At 49.3% G+C, this 20,593-nt stretch overlaps 8 protein-coding genes across 8 annotated transcripts; 3 read left to right on the top strand and 5 right to left on the bottom strand.

Moving 5' to 3' along the window:
• Positions 1-131: 131 nt before the first annotated feature.
• Positions 132-1,700, bottom strand: N7484_004315 (uncharacterized protein; the record flags this gene model as incomplete). The annotated part of the gene is made up of 6 exons (XM_057114735.1): positions 132-465; positions 523-582; positions 659-727; positions 802-1,021; positions 1,076-1,155; positions 1,249-1,700. 6 exons carry the CDS (start codon positions 1,698-1,700, stop codon positions 132-134), a joined length of 1,215 nt encoding a protein of 404 aa, XP_056974875.1.
• A 2,708-nt stretch (positions 1,701-4,408) lies between these two features.
• Positions 4,409-4,996, top strand: N7484_004314 (mRNA splicing protein SMD1; the record flags this gene model as incomplete). The annotated part of the gene is made up of 3 exons (XM_057114734.1): positions 4,409-4,422; positions 4,518-4,567; positions 4,677-4,996. 3 exons carry the CDS (start codon positions 4,409-4,411, stop codon positions 4,994-4,996), a joined length of 384 nt encoding a protein of 127 aa, XP_056974874.1.
• A 3,767-nt stretch (positions 4,997-8,763) lies between these two features.
• Positions 8,764-9,582, bottom strand: N7484_004313 (S-adenosylmethionine-dependent methyltransferase; the record flags this gene model as incomplete). The annotated part of the gene is made up of 1 exon (XM_057114733.1): positions 8,764-9,582. The coding sequence occupies one exon, from the start codon at positions 9,580-9,582 to the stop codon at positions 8,764-8,766; it is 819 nt and encodes a 272-aa protein (XP_056974873.1).
• A 387-nt stretch (positions 9,583-9,969) lies between these two features.
• On the top strand, positions 9,970-10,568 carry N7484_004312 (succinate dehydrogenase assembly factor 3; the record flags this gene model as incomplete). The annotated part of the gene is made up of 3 exons (XM_057114732.1): positions 9,970-10,185; positions 10,291-10,390; positions 10,462-10,568. 3 exons carry the CDS (start codon positions 9,970-9,972, stop codon positions 10,566-10,568), a joined length of 423 nt encoding a protein of 140 aa, XP_056974872.1.
• Positions 10,569-11,104: 536 nt separating this feature from the next.
• N7484_004311 (GNAT family N-acetyltransferase) lies at positions 11,105-11,955 on the top strand (the record flags this gene model as incomplete). Its single annotated transcript, XM_057114731.1, has 2 exons — positions 11,105-11,498; positions 11,573-11,955. 2 exons carry the CDS (start codon positions 11,105-11,107, stop codon positions 11,953-11,955), a joined length of 777 nt encoding a protein of 258 aa, XP_056974871.1.
• A 755-nt stretch (positions 11,956-12,710) lies between these two features.
• N7484_004310 (KAR9 family protein) lies at positions 12,711-15,611 on the bottom strand (the record flags this gene model as incomplete). Its single annotated transcript, XM_057114730.1, has 1 exon — positions 12,711-15,611. The coding sequence occupies one exon, from the start codon at positions 15,609-15,611 to the stop codon at positions 12,711-12,713; it is 2,901 nt and encodes a 966-aa protein (XP_056974870.1).
• Positions 15,612-16,752: 1,141 nt separating this feature from the next.
• Positions 16,753-18,265, bottom strand: N7484_004309 (uncharacterized protein; the record flags this gene model as incomplete). The annotated part of the gene is made up of 2 exons (XM_057114729.1): positions 16,753-17,055; positions 17,096-18,265. 2 exons carry the CDS (start codon positions 18,263-18,265, stop codon positions 16,753-16,755), a joined length of 1,473 nt encoding a protein of 490 aa, XP_056974869.1.
• A 632-nt stretch (positions 18,266-18,897) lies between these two features.
• Positions 18,898-20,085, bottom strand: N7484_004308 (alternative oxidase; the record flags this gene model as incomplete). Its single annotated transcript, XM_057114728.1, has 3 exons — positions 18,898-19,408; positions 19,471-19,761; positions 19,820-20,085. The coding sequence occupies 3 exons, from the start codon at positions 20,083-20,085 to the stop codon at positions 18,898-18,900; spliced, it is 1,068 nt and encodes a 355-aa protein (XP_056974868.1).
• Positions 20,086-20,593: the final 508 nt, after the last annotated feature.

The following is a 20,593-nucleotide window of genomic DNA, read 5'->3' as shown; positions in this document are numbered from 1 at the left end:
TTGTCCAAGTGAAGACCGCCAAAAGAAAAAAAAAAAAGAATGAATAAGGACAAGAGGATGAAGCAAACATCGAAAGGATATTCAAATATCAAACACCCAAGAATTGTGGTAAATCGCACTGTTCAATCACCCTACTCTGCTGACGGTTCTCGGCCACCACCTTTGCATTTCCCTTGTGCCACATGAATATTCCGCGCTGTTGTTCGAGTAAACACTGCTCCACATACAGGACACTCGGCTTTGGCAACAACTCCAGACTTTTCTCGTTGGTGTCGCAATAGGTTGCTAAAAGTGGAGAATTCACGGCCATTACACCCGTGGTCCCAGCATTGCGGTCGAGGCCTTGAACTAACGACACGGACTTGCCGCTCATTGTCCGATCCATGTAGAGACTCGGGTGGAGAGAAAACGGGGTCAGCAATAGCTGAAGATGCTTGCGAGCCCATAGACGAGGGGTGGGAGGAACTAATTCTGTAGTCAGCAAAGTCTCTTGTGAGGTTCACCTTGAGTGGTTCGACTCACGGAATTTGTGGTGCTTCGGGGAGATAATAAGCGGGTTGGTTCATCATATAAGGGGAAGAGCTAAATTGATACATCAACAACTGGTGCTTCTTGTTTGAGCGATGCCGATTTCCGGATTTTCACAAGAAAAACTTACGATATCATTATAGGCTGTTCGGGGAGGGCAGTGGTTGTGTGAGGAGTGAAAGAACGAGCCATTGAAGGGCTAAAGGCAACAATTAGCTCCTATTTTCCCGAGGGATTTCATAAAACATGGTGATTATAATAGTTCGCCCATACCTGCGGGAATGACTCGGGCGAGCGCTACCAGGAGCCCCAGGAAGATAAGAAGACGGTGCATGAGACTCAGGGTGGTAGCCAGGCATTGGCCCATTAGGATGGCTGCCATAGGCAGCAGAGAAGCTAGATGAAGGATATGACTGTGGCGGAGGGAACTGTTGATACACATTTCCGGATGGAGGCTGCAACGGTTGAAATGGACGGTTAGGCCAGACATAGTCTATGATTAATTAGTGATTGCCTTCATGTGATGATCAATATCGATGCTACATACGGTGAGAGTTTGGCTGCATTTGGCCACCAAAGTATGTGTCTGATGCTACAGACATAGGGTAGGGTATGATTCCAAGACCGCTAGTATAAGAATTTTTTTATCAGTATACTCTTCCTACTGCATGTTTCTTTGGTTGCTTTAATGATGTCCTTGAGTTTCGGGTATCAACTAACCGTGGATGCTCCGTAGGTAATTGCTCTTGGCAATTATCTTGTTCAATAGACTGATGTATAGTCTGTTCAGGATAGTGCTCGGAGTATGTGGTTTTTGAGTAAGTTGAATCCGAATAAGATTGCTCAGAATAAGAAGAATCAGGATCATAAAATGATTCTGGAAGGGAATTAGAGTGTAGGGGAGTAGTGGAGCCTTGTGGATGAGATGAAAAGGGAAAAACCGATGAAGGTAAAGAGGACGTTTCTAGGGCCGGCACCGGGCTAGTAATAAACGGCCACGCGGGATCCGAATTGTCCAAGGCGCTTTGCTGGAACGCCGGCGGCTGCACAGACTCAATAGGAGTGGATAAATAGCCAAATTGGTGCTGCAAGGCTGGGTCTTTAGACAGGTCAGGGTTCCTGTGGTGACTGGAGTAATCCTGTGAGTTTGACTGTGAAGGCTCGGAAGACATTGGGGCTTTTCGGTCTAGGTCATGGACCTAGCGCAAAACTACAATTGAACCAGCAGGGGGCCAGAAAAGGGCCAGCATAACATAGGGGAGTAAAATTGGGAAAGAGGGGCGACAATCTTGAAAAAAAAAAAAAAATCAAATAAAACAATCACGTACAATAGGCCTTGTAGACTTGGGTGGTTGTTGGCAAAGTCGAGGGTTTTTGTTTCCACTTGGTGATTGTAGTAGTTCGGAGTGAGCGACGGGCGCAACAACAAGATTTGCAGATTCTGTAAATTTTTTTGCAAATCTGATGGCGAGAAACGAAAATTCCAAGAATTTCCAAGAAATTTCAGAAAGAAAACCTTCAGGTCGTATGGCAGGGAGGATGTTACAAGAGAAAACGAAGTCCCCGCAATAATGAATCGCCCAGTTGGGTACAGACTGGCCCACTAAGAGAAAGGCAAACCGTAGGCTTCTAGAACTTCTATACCAATGGGTGTTCGTAGCCACGAGGTGGGTGGGAATTTTGTCCCTGAAACAGACTTGGGGCAATTTCGCACTGGGTCGCGATTTTTCGGGAAAAAAAGGGCCTGTAATCATTGCCTATCTGATATAGTGTGAATGAGCCAGGAGACGTAAGATCCTATGATCTTCAAGCAGTGGATCCAAGCATCCTATCATCCTATCACACAATCGAGAGGGAAAGACCTGGTTTTTTGACCCCCACAAGTGACACCGGAACCTCCGTTGTTAGGCCAAAGCCTATATTAGGAAAATAGCTCGGAATGGATTGGCCCATGGGGCCAGGGCGTGTAATGATCCTTGAGCGGCATATGGGAGCTTTTCCTTGCAAAATAAGTGGGCTTTTTTAGCCCCAATTAGCAAATGGGGCGTCCTGGGTCGATTTGGGGGCCATGACGCCGGCCTGTTATGTGGCTGGCGAGAATATCCAGAAAAGTTAGTCGATTTCGACGCAGGCCGCCATTCGCGGTGGCTGCACAAATCCAAAAAAGCAATATGTAACCCCAAAAGAAAAAAAACCCCCGACGGATTACGGTGAGGTCGTTTCCGCTCTATAGACTTGGCCCCCACGAACGCGCCGTTAGAGAAGCAGGATCCGATCATCAGGGATGCGGATGCACCATGAGCTCGCTGAAGAATTAGGTCTGGAGTATAATTGTTTCTAGTATATGCAGGTTTGCGGAATCGGTTGGGCTCTCGGAACCATCAATCTCGATGGATCATAGATGGTATGACCGTACGGTCATATCCACCAACCCGTATAATGGGTACGCGGCCTGGAGCCAGAATAGCACAAATCGAGCTCTAGCGGCTGGATTCGCTGTTAAGTCCTTTCAGGAGATGGCGTCAAAGTTGAACCACAGTGCAGGACCCCAGTAATCCCAGCATCCCGGAGGCCATGTGGTTTGCTGCAACGCCAGAGTGGATCTCATGTAGGACCATCCAACAGTATCGAAGCGAGCCTAGGGCCGAAAAAAGCCATTGTAAGAAGGGGGTCAAAAGGGCCGGGGGAAGGGGCGCACAATTACTCTTAGCGCCTACGAAATTTGTCATGGCACGACCCGAGACAGTGGCGCTTCCCGGGAGTGCTCCCGGGCCAACTCGAGATCGACCGGCTCTCTCCACATTCAGGGCTTGGGATCCGCAAGTGTAGTCAGATCCTGGCAAGTACTCCGTAGCAATGGGTCTGGTTTTTTTCTCCCGCTTCTTCTGTCCCAAGTCTTCCCCTGTACATGTGCCTGACATGTGCTGTGCCCCTGTTTTTAGTGTCTCTGGCACATGGTCATAGTACGACCCAGAATCATGCAGAAAATCAGTTCGGTGCCGGTGCACGGTTTTTGCATTGATTCGTTATCACCGAACTTCGTTGGATAGGTCTTGTCTCCACCCACATAAGATGAATCGAGCGGGTTGGCTTGCAAGCCCCTTGTGCTCGGGGCAAACATCAATCGTAAAATGAACGACTTCGTATTTCGATCTTCCCGACTTAAGTTTCCTAGAATAGTTAGACCGGGCTCCACCAAAATTACATGAGTAGAGATGCACCAAGTCAGCAATACCAGATGCTTCGTACATGTAAATCTTCCAATAAGATGCAACTTACTAAATTCGAACAATGTCATTCAGTTCCGTCATTCAACTTAAGGGACTGGACAAAGAAATGACAATTGTGGCGTCTGTCGCCAAGACTGACAGTTGGAGGGCCCAAGGCATCCGAAAACTGACTTTTGAAACAGTGATTTGGAATGCCTATACGGAGTACGCATGGACTTTTGCAGGATTTGATAATATGCATTGCGAGAAATCGATGTTTTTTTTTGAGCTCCGTATTGCCGAAAGGGCCCTATGGAGGTGTCAGCCGAAGCGGGTGACATGAGTGATCTAGACAGTCGAGACAAAAAATAGTCTTCATTGCAATCAAGAAGCTCTTCAAAATGAAAAGTTTACAGATAGAGGTGCAATAGAGGTGCAATCCCATCACATGATAATTGGAGGACTCTAGACACAGAAAGCATAGAAGCACATGTCACGTGACAAACGCAGTTTGCAGTCACGTGATCATGGCCGAGACTGCACTGTAATCCGACCACATCGACAGCCCGCGATGGAGTGCACACGGATCTTTCCCCACGAAGACCCTGCAAAGCTACTGGAACATAACTCACATATCTTGGTATCGCTACTGTGTGACCGATATACCCACAATGAAGCTCGTTCGGTACGTCAATCCCGAGGCCCACGCGGTCAGCCAAGCTACCACGCGCATTCTACGCGAAATATCTTTCTGGAGCTGAGAGCTGACACGCCATCTAGGTTTTTGATGAAATGCGCCAATGAGACGGTGACTGTTGAGCTCAAGAATGGTGAGTGCCAGCATTATCAATTTAGAACTGCCTTGCGCGTCTGAATGACCATGCTTTCCTCGCAACCCCAGACCGCCATAGCTTCTAACTCATATTTAACCCTACGTAGGCACAATTCTGCATGGCACAATTACCGCGGTCTCTCCGCAAATGAACACCTCTCTCCGAACTGTGAAGATGACCCCCAAGGGCCGTGATCCCCTCTCGCTCGACACCATCAACATCCGTGGTTCCACAATTCGTTACTACATCCTCCCCGATAGCTTGCCGCTCGACACTCTCCTCGTTGACGACGCTCCCAAGCCTAAGAACAAGGCCCGCAAGGAGGCAGACCGTGGTCGTGGTGGCCGTGGAGGTCCCCGCGGCGGTGGTGGCAGAGGCCGCGGTGGTCCTCGTGGTGGTGGCCGTGGACGGGGTCGTGGTTTCTAAGTGTTTTTCTTCTCTCTAAGAGTACAAACTGGCGTTTGTTTCTGTCTTCTAAATGGTTCTTTTTTTCTACCTTGCATGATCATGGGATATCATCTTAACTACCCCGGGCCTTTTCCTAAATTTTTTGGAGGGTGAAAGAAAAAGCAATATCTTTTCATTTCCCAAACTTGGCTTTACTGGCTTAAGCTCTTTGATTTAGTAGATCCAGTCCGGGCAAGATCTTCAGCTCTGGCGAGGCATTTCTTCCATTTTAGTTACGAGATATAACGGTAAGGATGCCGGGATCAAAGGATCATCCTTGGCTCTAGGTTTGGCGGATCTAGACTACGGGCCGCAAATCCAGAATACATTTAAGCATTGACGAAGGTCATACAGTATAAAGCCTGCGCAGGTACCTTTGTTCATGAGCCTCAGCCTCACATTACAAAAAGAAAAATACTTATTTATTTAAGTCTTGTAATTTGAATGAATACCTGACTCTTTTCCACATTCATCACCTGACCACAATCCTTGTCACATCACACATCACACGTGATGCTCCATGCAGTAGTTCAAGGTCAGGCATGCAAGTGTGCCCTAAGTTCACTTCATATAACTCTTCACGATTGCCACGAGAGGGTGTTGCTTACTATTTCATGCAGATACTCATTCCCCAACAATGAACCCCCCCCCCTGGCGATCTTACTTCTTCACGACTGTTACCCTAGTCTGACAGCCACCGTGTATTTTTCCCGTGTACAATGTAGTACCTGCATAAGACCGAATACAGGCTCTCGCATTCTTCAACCCGCTTTACGGTTCAAAACACGGCCACTAGTCTTTGAAGCCCAACGGAAATCAAGCCCGAAGACCGATTTCCACATAAGCAAACCAACCTCGGGGCGTCCGATGCTGGTGCTACTGTAGGAACACTACTCTTGAAACACGCAATCGACATGTCTCACCAGTTACAGAAGCACATCTTCCAAAATCTAACCAACCTTCATTCTAAGCCTTGCATATTTTGCCCCTTATCCACTGCTTCGGGCCCTTGCCACTCCAGTCGTAACGTCAGTAAGCTAGGTAGTGTGTATTCACGCACCGTAACATCATGGGGCCATAATAATTAACGACAATATTTTGCCGAACCGAAAGCGAAGCTCGATGTGGAGATACTTGCGGACCCTTAGTCTACCCGGGGGCCGTACATATGCACTAAGCAGCACTATTCTACTTGACGCACGACTAGGTCTACTGTTCGGGTGGTGATCGTCCACACAAATTTAATCAAACCTCGCTAACCCTTGCGATGTAATTGGGCACCTAGACCCTGACCTTTGATGTCCATTCATGGGGTTTATAGATACATTACTCATACGGTGGACGGTGTACTCAAGCTCGTCAGCCACATTCAAGTTGACGGGACATGTGGAGTGTCAGATTTGAGTGGATATCGATATTGACAAACCCTTTTAACTTCCTTTTTGAATTATAGCTGCTCTTTTGCCTCGCTTGTATGTAGTTGAAAATAATCCAAATTACTATTTCCAATCTAGTAACAAGTGCGCTTTTGTAGCAGCCTCGCACCCCCACATGGACCCGATCCAGTAATAGTGGGCGAGTTGATCTCCCTCAACATAGCGTCAGGGGGGTTGCGTGTCAACTACGCGGCATAGGGACCCCGGGGCCAAGAAGCAAAACTGGGGCCCCGTTGAATTTGCCCGAGTATAGTGAGTTCGATAGATGTACTGTTTCCTTGATTTCCCATGGTTTGAGATTAGTACTAGAACCAATTTTTTGTTTCCAAACTGTCGGTAAACTCTCAGGCTTGGATATATGTTAGCGTCTTTTACCCCCTGCAACTTTAGGATATTATTTTTTCCAGATTTTGACCAAGCTCTGAGCCAGTGCAGCACGGGGAACGATGAACCTTGATCTGTCTGACTTTCTACTTTGCACTAGCCGCTGGCGAGAGACCCCGAGGCCCGCATTTTTGACCTATCATAAGGGTCAGACCCCCCAATTGTTGGGGCATGAAGTAGGTTTAGCCCCTAGTCAAGTCGGCGTGTCTCCGACGGGATCGCTCACTAAGGAACCCTGTGTCAATCTTATGTATGATTTTGGTGGGATAGCAAATGTCAAAAAGAAAAAAAAAATATGCCAGCCGTGTCAGATCCACCCCTTCCCCTCCAAGTCCCCATTTTTCTGTCCCAATCCGGTTAACGAGCAAAGTGAATTCTGATTCGTCACTCTGTGCAAAGCTTCTGGATCAATAAGGCGTTCGGCCCTAAACCTTTGAAACGTGCGCGAATCTGCATCTGTGGAGACTGTCGGCCGATGAGTTGTTTTATCCGACATAATCCCATATTATGGCCGAAACGTTACTCCGAAGAAGTGATAGCGTACCGTGATTCCGGAATTCCCTCATTTTTAGCGTGAATATTATCATATTTTCCTGTCCACTTTGCTGGATTGGGTCCTACTTCGGGGAATTAAACTGGTTCAAATGGCAATCTATGAAGTGTTCTCATAAGTGTGATTGCATTCTTAGCCGTTCACTGATGATAGATTTTCGGGGTGTTTAGCGCTCTGCTTACGCCAACTAGCTATTCAATGGATTCTATCCGTACTACTTTGTAGGACCTGAGTTGTAACTCTGTTCGGAGATAATCGAGAAAATTTAACAATTGCAAAAATTCATCTTCAATCGCTCCCTCCAGCCAATGCTCCACTGCATCGGTTATAGGATTCGCTACAGTATTCAACAGTATGCGGAAAGATGCTGCGGTAGGATCCAGTCCCATCAGCCACTATTTTAGTGAAAGTCAAGGCAGTCCAATACCGTTTGAACTATGGCTCAAAAAGAGAAAAGAGAGAGAAAGAAGAAGAAAGAAAAGAGTCAATTCTACACCGCAAGTTTGATCATAATGATAAATCTTCCCCGTTATCATCGGTGAAGATACTACCTGCATATTGCTTACCAGTTACATGCCGATCCCGGGATTAGTGTCATCACATGTAGCCCTTGGGAGTGACTATCCCCTCGTCTAATATTAGGACAGATCCCGATTCGTTTCAGATATCCATGCTTGTCGTTCCCAATGTCCTGATTAGGACGACATGACGATGGTGGACTCCCGAGGCGAACGCTTATGATGCTGCGCGTGGAAATCTCCCCCACAGGACCGAGCGCCATGATAGATCCTGAAATCTCCACCATATCCACGTGGCCCCTCGGTAGCCCCAAACCAGTGGTTACCACGTTGTTGTCCCTGTTTAATATACCGGCACTCTGACTAGATATGCAACTAGATATGCAACTAGGTATGCGACTAGATATGCAACGGGTTGATTTCAGGCTTGGGGCGGCCCTCCATCGGTGTTGCGACTGCATCAACTTGGGGGCCCGGCGCCACGTTCTACGAGACAGTGAGTATGTACTGGATGCATGCGTCGTGTGATACCTTGCAGGTCGCAGCTGCACTTTGACGCTGTCATCCGGATAGACCCGCGTGTAAGCAACGTCACTGAGATGAGTGGCTGGGTACCTTTCTCGAAGTATCTTTGAGGAGTTCTGGAAACGTAGAGTCTGACATGGATCGCCAAATATTGAGTTTGTCCGGGTTCATTAACGTAAAGTTCTGAGTCACATATCACGATTTGGCAGGAACACATTCATGAAGACGTGAGGGTATAGCCCAGATGGTATCTTTCTCTCGTCTGATGCCCGGCTATGCAAATGCGAAGATATTGCCATCACTCTTGGGTCTTGGAATCTCACCTAGAGCTCAGTTGCCCTCTCTCCATATCCGAACAATCACTAACTTCTCCCAACCAGCTTGCATGCCGCTCGATCCCGCAATTTCGGCACACCAACCACCCCATTCGCGAATGCGCGTCATCACCTCGTCCGGTCGGTTCTGCTTGCATAGCAACACATAGGCTACTCCTCGCACCGAAAGAATGCCAGGAATGGCGTCTAATAGCCGGTTGGTCGTCTCCATGCCATCCACACCGCCCGCATAAGTCAGCGAAAGGAAGAAAGAGTCGCTCTCGAACTTGGCCGAGCGAGACATAGCTTGGGCCACAGCTGGATCATTCTCCGTTGCGGTCGGTAACCGCGGTAGGTCTTCGCTGGGCACATAAGGTGGGTTGAAGAGAAGAACATCCACGCTTCCAGGGCATAAGGATGTGCACAAATCGGCAGTCAAAGAGGAGATGTGAACAGAGTGAAGGCTCGAGTTGTTTCCCGTGTTTTCTTGCTTATGTTGAATGGACTTGATGGCGGTAGACACAGTCTCCCTGGTCGCGATACAAGCATTCCGGTTCACATCGGTTCCCAGTGTGAGAATGTCCTGGCGCCCGAAGATCTGTTGGGAGTGTGCTGCTACAAAACCTAACACGACGCCGGATCCTGTGCCGGCTTCCACAACCAAAGGCAAGGCATTTTTGCTCTTATCTGCGGAGTCACTGCTTTTTTGAAACCTTTCAGACAGCCATTTTGATTCTGATACTGATGATAGGGTGTCCAAGAAGAGGTATGAATCTTCAGATGGCTCGTAGATGGTGTCAAATGAGACATGTGAAGTATCGGGCGTAGGGAGCATCTTGAATGTCCTTGATGAAGTCTATGCGATTTGGAATATCCTAAGCTCTTTTGAAAGAAGCCTTAGAACCAGACTGCGATATTGTAGGTCCCTGAGTGACACAGATTGATGTGCCGATATATATGTGAAGAGACTTCCAACAACCCCGCCAAGCTAAACGGTTTGGCCGTTGAAATAGACAGTGATGCAGGAACCACCCAATCAAAACAGGTCGCAACCTGTCAAAATCCTAAAGGGATTGGTGTAGATAGAAATGAAAAAGCGAAAGTCAGGAATCCGATGGTTCAAAGATCTCCCACGCCGCCTTCCGCTCCCCAAGAAAAAAAAAGCCTTCCCCAGGAAATTATGTCATTCGAACCTCCATAATTCAAAACCCCAACGTCCACCATGCGTATCGCCCAACGTCTCCTTATGGCCACGCCGGCCTCAATCGGCTCCAAATCCAGCCTCAGCGAAGCGCTTGCTCTCCTCCCGCCGCTCCAGCTCTACCGCCGCATCCTGCGCGTCCACCGCAAACTTGACCCGGAGATGCGCGTGCTCGGCGACTCGTACGTGAAGAAGGAATTTCGGGCGCACAAGACCGCAGAGAACCCATTGCATATTGTACGCTTCTGATACCCACTGGATCTAGAGTTTCGCCGGAGTGGAACGAGGGATATGTACTTGGTTTGACAGGAAATCGTGACTGACCGCGCAATTGCTTTACAGATCGGATTCTTGACTGAATGGCAGCTTTACGCGCAGAAGATGGAGGGCGATCAATGGGCTGGAGAGAAACTGGATAAGTCTAAGCTGGATAAGATGAGTGGTATGACTGCTTTGAACGAGTTCTCGGGCTACGGCTGGTCTAGGCTCACAGTTGCTGACATGTCGTTACAGATCAACAAATTGGTCAACTCTTTGAGCTCATGCAGGCTATTCGCAATGAGGGCGAAGAGGGCGAGGGCGAAGAGGGCGAGGGCGAAGGCGAGGGTCAGAAACAATGAATGGATAGCTTTGCATAAGCCTCCGGTTGTTCAGGTGGGATTCGCCGGGAGATGCTGGCATCTCTCGATGCTTGCATGGTCCTGTGTATATATATTTGATTTAAGCGCATTGTACCAGAGAAAAGCAAACTTGCTTAATCGAATCTTGGAATATCTCATTATCTCTGCTCTCAAATTAAATAACGGAGCATCCGCTAGAATGTTTCTTGATCGTAGGCTCACAACTGTATATACACCACGTGCAGGCACCAACCTTTAGACAGACTGCACCGATCTAAGATATTTGTTTCCAAGGTATTCAGGAGCCATGAAATAATCTACTTCATCATAATCATCCCCGATCTACCCCTCAAACTTCAATGAGATGTGGGGTTCTGCGCCCTTAGAACGACAAGATGACTCAGCTAGAAAGGCCCCGATAACGCTCAAATTCAAACCTAGAAGTATATACAGCGTCTCTTAAACCCCATCCAAGAATACCTTCATACTCAATTGCACTCCAATTAGAACCTCAATCCTTCACATTACTTCCCAAAATGCCCGCCCTACTAGAAGACCCCGCATCCCACAACCCCCCACCCCAAGCACACATCCAAGCAGCAAACACACTGACCCCCCGCCACACAACCCTCCCCAAGTCCGACTCCGCAGCTGTAACCCTGTACCCAATCACCAATGGACCCTCCAGCATTCCACAGGACTTAGTTAAGTACCTGCACGCGGAGTTCAGTGCGGAGATTGAGCGCGGCACCACCTACCCCATGGAAAAGGCGCTGGGGCTCCAGCAATTCGCGGAGTACTGGTTCGGCACATTTGCGGTTGTGGCTATTCTTGATGACGAGGGTGATGCTGCTGCTGATGGGCTGCGGGAGGGACGGGACTGGGCTAAGGTCTGTTTGGGAACCTTTTATATTAAGCCCAATTATCCTGGTATGTTCAATAACAGTCATGGAGCCTCGCATATATCCAATTGTGTATAAGTGATTCGCTGACTAGCGTTATAGGCCGCTGCTCCCATATCTGTAATGCTGGCTTTATCACAACTAACGTGGCACGCGGGAAGGGTGTGGGCTTTGCTATGGGCGAGACTTATCTCGAGTTTGCGCCGAAATTGGTACGTATCGCACAATTACATCCTGAGGTCTCTTGCACCAGTGCATCTATGTGTATAACAGCAGTACATATGATTATGGACAACGTTAACGTCGCCGTGCAGGGATACAAGTACTCAGTCTTCAACCTAGTCTTTGCGAACAACCCGGCTTCTATCCGTATCTGGGAGAGGCTAGGCTTTAGCGTTATCGGGCGAGTTCCCAAGGCGGGGCGGTTGGATAATAGCGAGGAATTGGTTGATGCGCTGATTTTTGGACGGGAATTGGGTAATTAAATGTAAATATCTGTATATGCATTTCGTTTATTGATTTGCCCATAGATCCTGAGGTTCTTGTTTGTACACTGAATGCATTTCCGAAGAAGCCTTGAGGAATGAATGGATACATTGATGGGAACTAGGTATTTGATGAATAGCATTTACCAGCCTTGGAGTGTACCTAATAAAATCTAAAAGTCCCATTCCCGTACAGAAAACAAAGATAAAACTACAAGAGATATATTCACATTGATGGAAAAGAACAAAACCGGCAAAATGTAAACCCAACGCTCAGACCATACCATGCAACAAGGGGATATCACGCAAAACCTAACCTTCAATATCATGTTTAGCTCTTTGTGCTCAATGAACAGTGGTAAAGTCCAAGTGAGCACCAAGCACAATGCAGTAGTAGAGAAAATAAGCCATAAGACAGGTCGGTAGAAATGGAGGAGGGGAAAAAGATGATTTGGTATAAGGGAGGTAACTGGAGGAAAGGATAATATGGCGGCAAGGAGATATGAAGAAGGTTGAGGAGGGATATCATGCTCCTCTCCATCGAGGCCGGGTATCTGGTTTCTGCTGTGCAGTCGTCTTCTCGGTTCGTTTTGGCAAAGGAAGCAGACTGATTCTTCGGTTGGTAGAATGTCCCAGCGAGGTACCCGGACGTGTGGGTTTGGTAGGACTCTCATTATTGTATTGGTTGTGTGAGACACTGCGACTAAATGAAGAGGCCACTCCAGCAAAGCTTTGACGACTTCGAGGTGTATTCACTATGCCCGCAGTTCCGGAACTGGACATATTCGACGGCCGTCGAAGACGGCTATATGGTGGGGGATCCAGCAAAGATGATCGGGGGGTGTAGGAGAGGACAAGTTGCGCACGGGACTGCGAGACGAGGATGCGAATCGGGTTGACAGGCGGCTCATAGACCGGCCACTGCTAGGTGCCGGCGAGGCAGACATGTCACGTCGGAACGGAAGTGTCGATGCCGGTCTAGGTGTGCGCACCGGGGCAGACGAGTTGCGATGTCCAGGTGTAGTAGCGCCGACAGGCTGGTATGTGTTCAAGTCATTTGTGTTGGTACTAAGATTCCATCTTGGGCGATTGGGTATTGGAGATGGCTGTGGAACACGAGACATCCGTCTTCCAGATGGCGTGGGCGTTACGGCAAAACTTGTCTTCCCTGGCGTCGGAGACGTGAGTCCCGATGGTTTAGGAATAGACGACTTGCGGCCAGTTACTGGCTGTGGCACGCCAGAGAATCGTCGGACGTTTGGCATGGCTGAGCGAGCTGTGGAGCTACCGGCGGAGCTTTCGCGGCGACTGGAGCCCAAAGGTGTCGAACTACCCTTATACCCGCTACCACCACTAAGAACAACTGATGACGCAGGTGAACTCCCGGGTGTATCAATGGCACTACCCGTGACTGGGCTATCCATTGTAGCCATGCTGGAAATGGAATCACGCAGTTGATGACCCTTGAAGATCTGTACATCTTCAAGAGACGCATCCATCACCTTCAGGCTGGCCTTCAAAGCATTTGTACGCGACGTCATGTCCGATAGTAGTCGCAGAACCTCACCATTAACAGTCAAACGGTCATTCACTCCCTTCTGAATGATTGAAATCACGCGCTCGATTGCAGGCACATAGTGCATCTTTTTCGCCTCATAGTTTTCGATTCGTTTCGTTAAAGTTCCAGGGTTATTCACCTGTGCGTTTGTCTCCAAGCCTTCCTGTAGCTTGGAAATGCTACGCTCGACCGAATCGAACATCTTCTGAGCTTGGCTTCCGGCGTTGCGGAACACAATGATCCACTTGTCTTCACCCAACTCCTTTCGCAAGGCTTCCGCATCTTGCTCAAGCACCTTATAGCTCTTTTCTAACCGACTTCGTCGATCGTCCAGTTCCTCGCAAGCACTGGGGAGAACTGCATTGGCGCGAGACTGAAACATTGAAAGCCTCATAGGCAGGAAATCCAAAGATGCTCGAAGAGGCTGCATCCGCGCAAACAAAGCCATTAGGTTGGAGTGGCTTGAATCATCTTGTGGTGTTTTGATCACAGGGGTGCCAGAGGCCGCGGCCAGAAGGGGACCGATGCTTAACCGGTTATTCCCAGGTGAGCGTCCCTTAGAGGGCGATTCCTCCACAATTGTTTCAAGCTCGTTGATATCAAGTCCACCAGTGGTCTCGCCCGTATCCAAGAGAGCCTGATGTCTCTTCTCTTCCATCTCGAAGATCATGCCGCTGAGGTTATCAATCTCCATGCCCACATCACCCAGAACATTGGACCAAAGCTCTTCCCACTCCATAGCCAGCTCCACTTGCTCCTTCACACCCCCAAGCTTGCGCTTGATCTGTGCCCAATTCTGCAGGATACTCTCCATTTGACTGACAATTGTCCTCAAATTCGCAGAATCAACATTGCCGATGTCTGCTCGAAGTTGTACTTTCTCAATAGCCGTTACGTATACGTTTACCAAAGACTCGAATCGAGTTATGGCCTTGTCCACTCCCTCCAGTCCCTCGCGGCCACCCGCCGCTGCCCACTCAACATCATCTTCCGCATCCAAGCCGCTGAGCACATCGGACGCTTTCCTGATCCAAATCTGGATCTGCTCTGCAGCACCATTTAAAGCACGAACGGCGGCGAGTGCCGTTGAAATGTTGCCGATGCTCGTCTCAAGGGCCCCTGGTTGCGGAAGAGGAATGGATGTAAGCTGGGACAACTGGTTGCTGAAGGAGGCGCGGGAGAAAGAGTAGATGGATTCAGCACGGTTTAGATCTCTCGGGTCGAAAGCTTGTGTGTTTGAGGATGAGGAAAGGGTATATTCTGGGGAGGAAGGAGAATCATCTTTCGGCGGGGGTTCGGGAGCGGAGTCGGCTTGCTCCTCGTTTCGTTTGGTGTCGTCGACATACTTCTCAAAGTCGGTCCGATTATCCTGGTCCTTGTCTTCCGGCAGGGATCCAAGTTCAGAGTCAACGCGCAGCGGCGCGGGGACCGGCTCCGCCACGGACATGGATGTCGGCGGGGAACTAGTCTCTGCGTCTGGAGCAGTCACCGGAGGATGAGCAATGACCCGAACAGGTGATGCCAGGCCGTCGACAACCGCGTCGGTATAATCTAACCCTTGCTCGCGCGCGTCGGAGAGCTCCTGCAGAAAGTCCTGGCTAGGTGTTTCAAGCTTGTTCGACGCGCTCCGTTTTGTTGATTGTGAGGTTGCTGATCCCGGGGATGTCAAGGATATACCATTCCACGTCTGGCCTTTCCTCTCAACCTTGATCGAGAGGTCTCTGTGCAGACTATCGAGCTGATTCAGGTGTTCTTCAGGGATCCGACCGACGGCGCTGGCGTTCCGAGGCGCGCTGGTGACCTTGTTGCTACCGTCGAGCAGCTTCACCCGAGCCGCGAGGGCGGGAGACAGGCGCCGGAAGATAGATTGTTTGCCTGTATTTCTCTCCGCACTGGACGGTTCGGAGATGGGCTCCTCTTCGTGATTGCTGCTTCCTATACTCCACAGAGACGACTTGGACTTCAAGCGGCGGAGAGGAGAGGGCCCGTGTTCATTGGGGGAGCCTTCCGCGGGGGGAGGAGATGCGCACTGAACGGACACGGGGTACGCTGCGATGTCGGTCGCGGAGGAAGGTGGATCGTCGACTGTGGCATGCATGGGTGCAAGCCCGGGGCGAAATTGGAAGGACAGAAAAAGGAAATAGGCGGTTCAAAGGCAGGGATAGTGGAATGTTTCGTCTCGGTAATCGGATCAGAAGGCAGTTTGGGAGAGAAAACCCCCTTCTCACGGTCGCGGTTAGATAGGGTATGTTGGGACAGAGGCTACATGACCAGAGTCAGAGGAAAAGAACTGAAAGTGTTTTTTTGCATCAAAAGAATCAAAGTGATAAATTGGGCAGCAATCACTTTGAGACAGGAAAACGAGGGATGAAGTGGCCAGTATCGCCGTTGTACTCTGCAGGAAAAGGATACTTGGCCCGGCACCCACTTTACTATGGGGCTCTAGGTACCTTTCCCCCTCGGTATGTAATTCAAGGGATCGGCGCTCCCCGACGATCAGATGAAATCATTTGGGGGCGTCCAGGTTGCATAATAGCTGCCTTTCATATGTAAATCAGCTATCGATTATCAGACTAACAATTGCCCATTAGCTACATTGTCTTGATGCACACTTCCGTTGGTCTATGGAAGCTTCAAATAGATTCAGGACCAAACTTAGATAGGGCTAATTTCCAGAGCATATAATTTCAAGGGGCTAGCTCCACGACTATGTGCTCCTAGCGTCCCTAATTCCATGGGCGTTGCGCATTGTTCACTTGCTCTTCCAAGGTTCGATCCCAAGCTCCGCTTCACTGAAACGGCTAACTTACAAAGCAGTTATGTTTCACCCGTCTGGGTAATTTGTTGATCTAGAGTCTGTATAAAGTACGAAGCCCAGTCTCGGCTGATATAAAATTGGTGTGGATAGGTTTTGCAACCTATCCACGATAGTATGCTCCTGCCATCCAGGCTTGACTAGAACACATAAGACAAAGACAAACCAAACGATACCCAAATATTATGTTTGCCTTTCAATGCAATATATCCATTCCCCTTTCAGAACTAACAATGCAACGGGATTCCAAAATGGACCAGAGAATCGGAGAAAATCAAACATAAAACCAACACCGGAGACAGACAGAGGCAATTCAGGGGTATCTAGCCAAGTGCCCACAAGGAGTCAAAACAAACACAATATAGTAAAATGCCGAAATGCATATCCACGTCAACTCTTCAAACGATCGAAAAACCACTCAAAATTAAATCAGACCAGCACTTGGGGGCCGCCCAGGATTGGCGGCTTGCCAATCTCGAACCAGCTCCTCACGGACGGTCCTGCACCAGGCCAAAAGTGCAGCGTCAAATTGCCTCCAAGCTGCATCACTACTGCCCTGCACCACACCCATCACATCCACTTGGAACCGTAGCTCCCATCGCAATTCTGCAGCTTTGATCCAGTACCGCAGGTTATCGGCTTGTCGATATGGCTTCGCGATGTCCTCATGGAAAGCCTTAATCTCGCCAAAGGGGCGCTTAGACTTTTTGACCGCGATGTTGTGTAACTGGACCAGGATGCGACCGTCCCTGAAACGGTCAAGAAACGGTGTGGGGGAGGTCTTCAATGCTGGCATCATCCTCAATCGGAGTCCACTCCGGCAGTGTATGACCACCCGGCATCAAACTTCGGAGGAAAGATTCCTCGCGGGCCCGCTCTCGTCCGGTCCAGTCGCCTTGAGCCCAGTCCCAGTTTTCTCGTTCTTGGGCCTCAAGGTCTTCCAGAGCTTTCTCTCTGACCAGCATGGTTCGGACCCCGGAAATCCATCCTTGGATTATTTCACGTTCCTCAGGCCGCAATCCACAGGCAAAGTGTCGGGCTGCCCATCGCTTTAGAACGTCTAGGACGTGGAAGAGGTCCTTTCGGATCTCGCGCTCACTTTTGAGGGATGCGAGGCGTTCTGGGTGCGGGTGAGCGGTGTAGTAGATCTTGGCGGCACGGATTGCCAGTGTCACATTATCCAGGATGCACATGCCTTGTGCTTCTTCTTTCGTCTGTGGGGTCGGCATTCCCCGCGCCGGATCCTCCTCCAATGCCTCTGGAACATCATCGGGAGAAAGGCTAGACCGAAATGGTTCGCGGGGGTCGATTCCCTCTTCAGCCGCCTCGATATTGTTGTCTGCTTTTTCTAGCGCAACTTGTAGATCCCGACGTAGCGATATCAGGTCTGGCGGGGGCGGGATATGGTGTGTTTTAATGCTGTAGGTACTGACAGTAGGAGGCAACATGACCTCCCCCTCCTCGTCATTATTAGGATCAAACTCTGGCGACTCAGCCATATCAGATGGGCTTGCGACTAAGTCATCGATATGTCCTTCATTCGGAGTGATCAACAGTCGGGGCACATTCTCGCCATTTTTTTTCTTGAACTCCTTGCCTCGGCCCGTCTTCCCGTCTAAGAGACCCGTGCGAGCGAAATAGTATTGTAAATGGGCGATGCTGCCCAGACTCATGACACTGTCTCGGTGTCGAGCGGACTCAGCAAACTCAGCACCGAGCGCACGAGTGTATCCATGGCGGCGGGAAGAAGTTGAAACTGTGGACCGAGCGTCGGCAGAGGTCGCGGAGGAGGCAGAGTGGGAGGAGACGGAGGAGAAAGTTCGGTCTGGCGAGGAGTATGAAGAAATGGCCGGGGTGGCAGGGATAGAGGGTGAAGGCGATGAAGACCGAATAGTCGGCGATGTGACTTCAGGGTCCCTGGACTGTGGCTCCTCCATTCTTGTGACGGAATTGGGTTTCTGAAACTCTTGTCGCACCACTTGTACACAATGTGACCGGGGGATCGGCGGGGGGTCGTGTTTGATCGGGGTAGAGGAATGTCGGAGTATGGCTAGACGAAGAATCACGACCCAAGATTATGACCATAAGAGGACATTGAATCGCAATAGACACGTCTCCAGACTGAAATGAGGGACCGCAATGGAGATTTAATGAAACATAAACGATCGCCGGCCGGAATCTTCTTTTGGGTTAAAAGGGGTGTGGTTCCCGCCCTTAACTAATAAGACTAAACGGGCACTAAGGGGCAATATTATTGATGAAAGAATTGATTAATCCGTAACCAAGATTTACATATAGATAAAAAGAAAAGAAAAGGCTTTTGATTGCTTTCAATTCATATCCACTACTCATCGGTATTTTTCTGTCGGATCTGTTTTGCACATGTCCAAATTACCACGTTGGGTTTAGGTTTACCTTAATTATTAAGCCCCGCGTCCCAAGGAATTCCGTTTAACGGTCCGCGTCCTTGATTCTAATTGGAACGTAAAGTACTGTACAAAGAGAGGAGAGATTTGCCACGCCATGCAGTATTATCAAAATTGCCCAGATCGCTTTTTCATGCTGAAGTTCAGAAGATATCTTTGCGCTCCCACCCTGTTCCCCTCAAGTTCTCAATCCCCTTGCTCGGATGCTCCCGGGTCGGATCTCGGTACTTGGCTTGGTAAGGATTGGGATCAATCGCTTGTTGCAAATTGCCTAGCGTGTGATTGACCTCGCGGTGCTTGGCCTCATCCGCCCGAATGTACATCAACAGATCCTTCATGGTACGGTTACCCTCTGGCATCTTCCAGTACTGCACCGCGATTTGGGGCGCTTCGAGAGCCTCCCACTCCGGCAATTTGCCCGCTTCGAGTTCTTCGATGGCACGGGTGTATGTGATGACTGCCTCTTCTTCCAGGTATCCCACGAATCGGTGGCAGATGCGAGGCGAAATGAGGTAAGATAGGAAAAAACCATTGAAAAAGACGCCTTGTGCGCCGAGAACCATGAGGCGCATGAACCACCCGGGCTCGGCGATTTTGAGGAATGTAAGGAGGTGCATGCGTTCATTAAAGGCCTCTTCCAGGAGAGTCTCGATCCTAGATCCATTGTGCGGTTAGTATGCCATCTTCATCATCATGGCTTGGGATGTTATGCCTACCATCCATTATCTCTCTTCATACGTCGGAGACTGCGCAGGTGGCGGAGCATACCGCCAACCATGCCGGGGACACCAGCGACGGTTTCCAGGAAGATGAACCGATGCATCCATTTTTTCTCCGTCATTTTGTATCTGGCCGCTAGTTCCTCGCCGGGCTCTGCGTGCTTGTACACCGTTACAAGGTCCATGCCCCATCGAAACATGCGGACTGTGCCCAGAGCAACCCAGTCGGCCCAATCTGTGGCTTCTCGGTGTGCAATCGCGACATTCTTCATTTGGGATTCAGTATATCTGGAGACGCATTAGACCCCTGCCAGGAAGTTGTGAACATATGCGTTGAGTAGCTTACACAGGGTGTGCCCATGCTGATTCCACTTCCTTCACGCCTGATGTTTGCGGAGGCGGGAAGAACTCTTTGATTTGATTCTGTGGTGTAGAAGATATAAGACGCTTGGGTGTGTAGGTAAATGGTGAGTTATGGGCGTGGATGAACTGTGAGCTACCAAGTTTGGCGACTGTCAATCCTGAATAGCTTCGCGCCACCAGATGGATGTAGGCGGCTGGTCGTGTGGCTGTCCGAAAGGACGAAGTTGATAATACAGAAATCGAACTCATTGCGAGATAGTATAGAGTAGTGGGTTTGGGCTGATCAGTTTGAATTGAGTAGTTCGAAGGAAGATGATGTTGATCAATGATGAACTCAAGCAAGAGTTGACCTGAAACACCTTTATATACAAATCAGCGTCCCGAATTCCAACGATGCCCGAACCAATCCCGACCCAAAGGATAGAACAAGGCACAGAGTCAACGTCAGGAACGCGCCTGCGCCTGGTTCCCACAGTTGGACATAGGGATCTATTGCTGATAAGTCTCGATGCTGATTGGCTCCACGTAAGATCCCGTCGATCGTCACTTTAACGATACTGTGCAGTATCGCCCCACCCATTTCCTGCGCCTGGTCTACTCCATCAACAGGGGTCACGGCCCGATATCATACAGTAGCAGGATTGGTTTGATACCCTCGAACAAGAAGTAAATTAATTACTCTTCCCATTATCCATATAGTACGTCTACAAGATCACTCGTGGCCCTTATTTGTCATACCAATACGTTTCTGCCCCAG

The sequence above is a fragment of the Penicillium longicatenatum genome (assembly GCF_028827895.1).
Source record: "Penicillium longicatenatum strain IBT 33135 chromosome Unknown contig_2_segment0_segment0, whole genome shotgun sequence".
NCBI classification, from domain to species: Eukaryota; Fungi; Ascomycota; class Eurotiomycetes; order Eurotiales; family Aspergillaceae; genus Penicillium; species Penicillium longicatenatum.
Note: the sequence above shows the minus strand (reverse complement) of the source record. Positions and strands in the feature narration are given on the sequence as shown.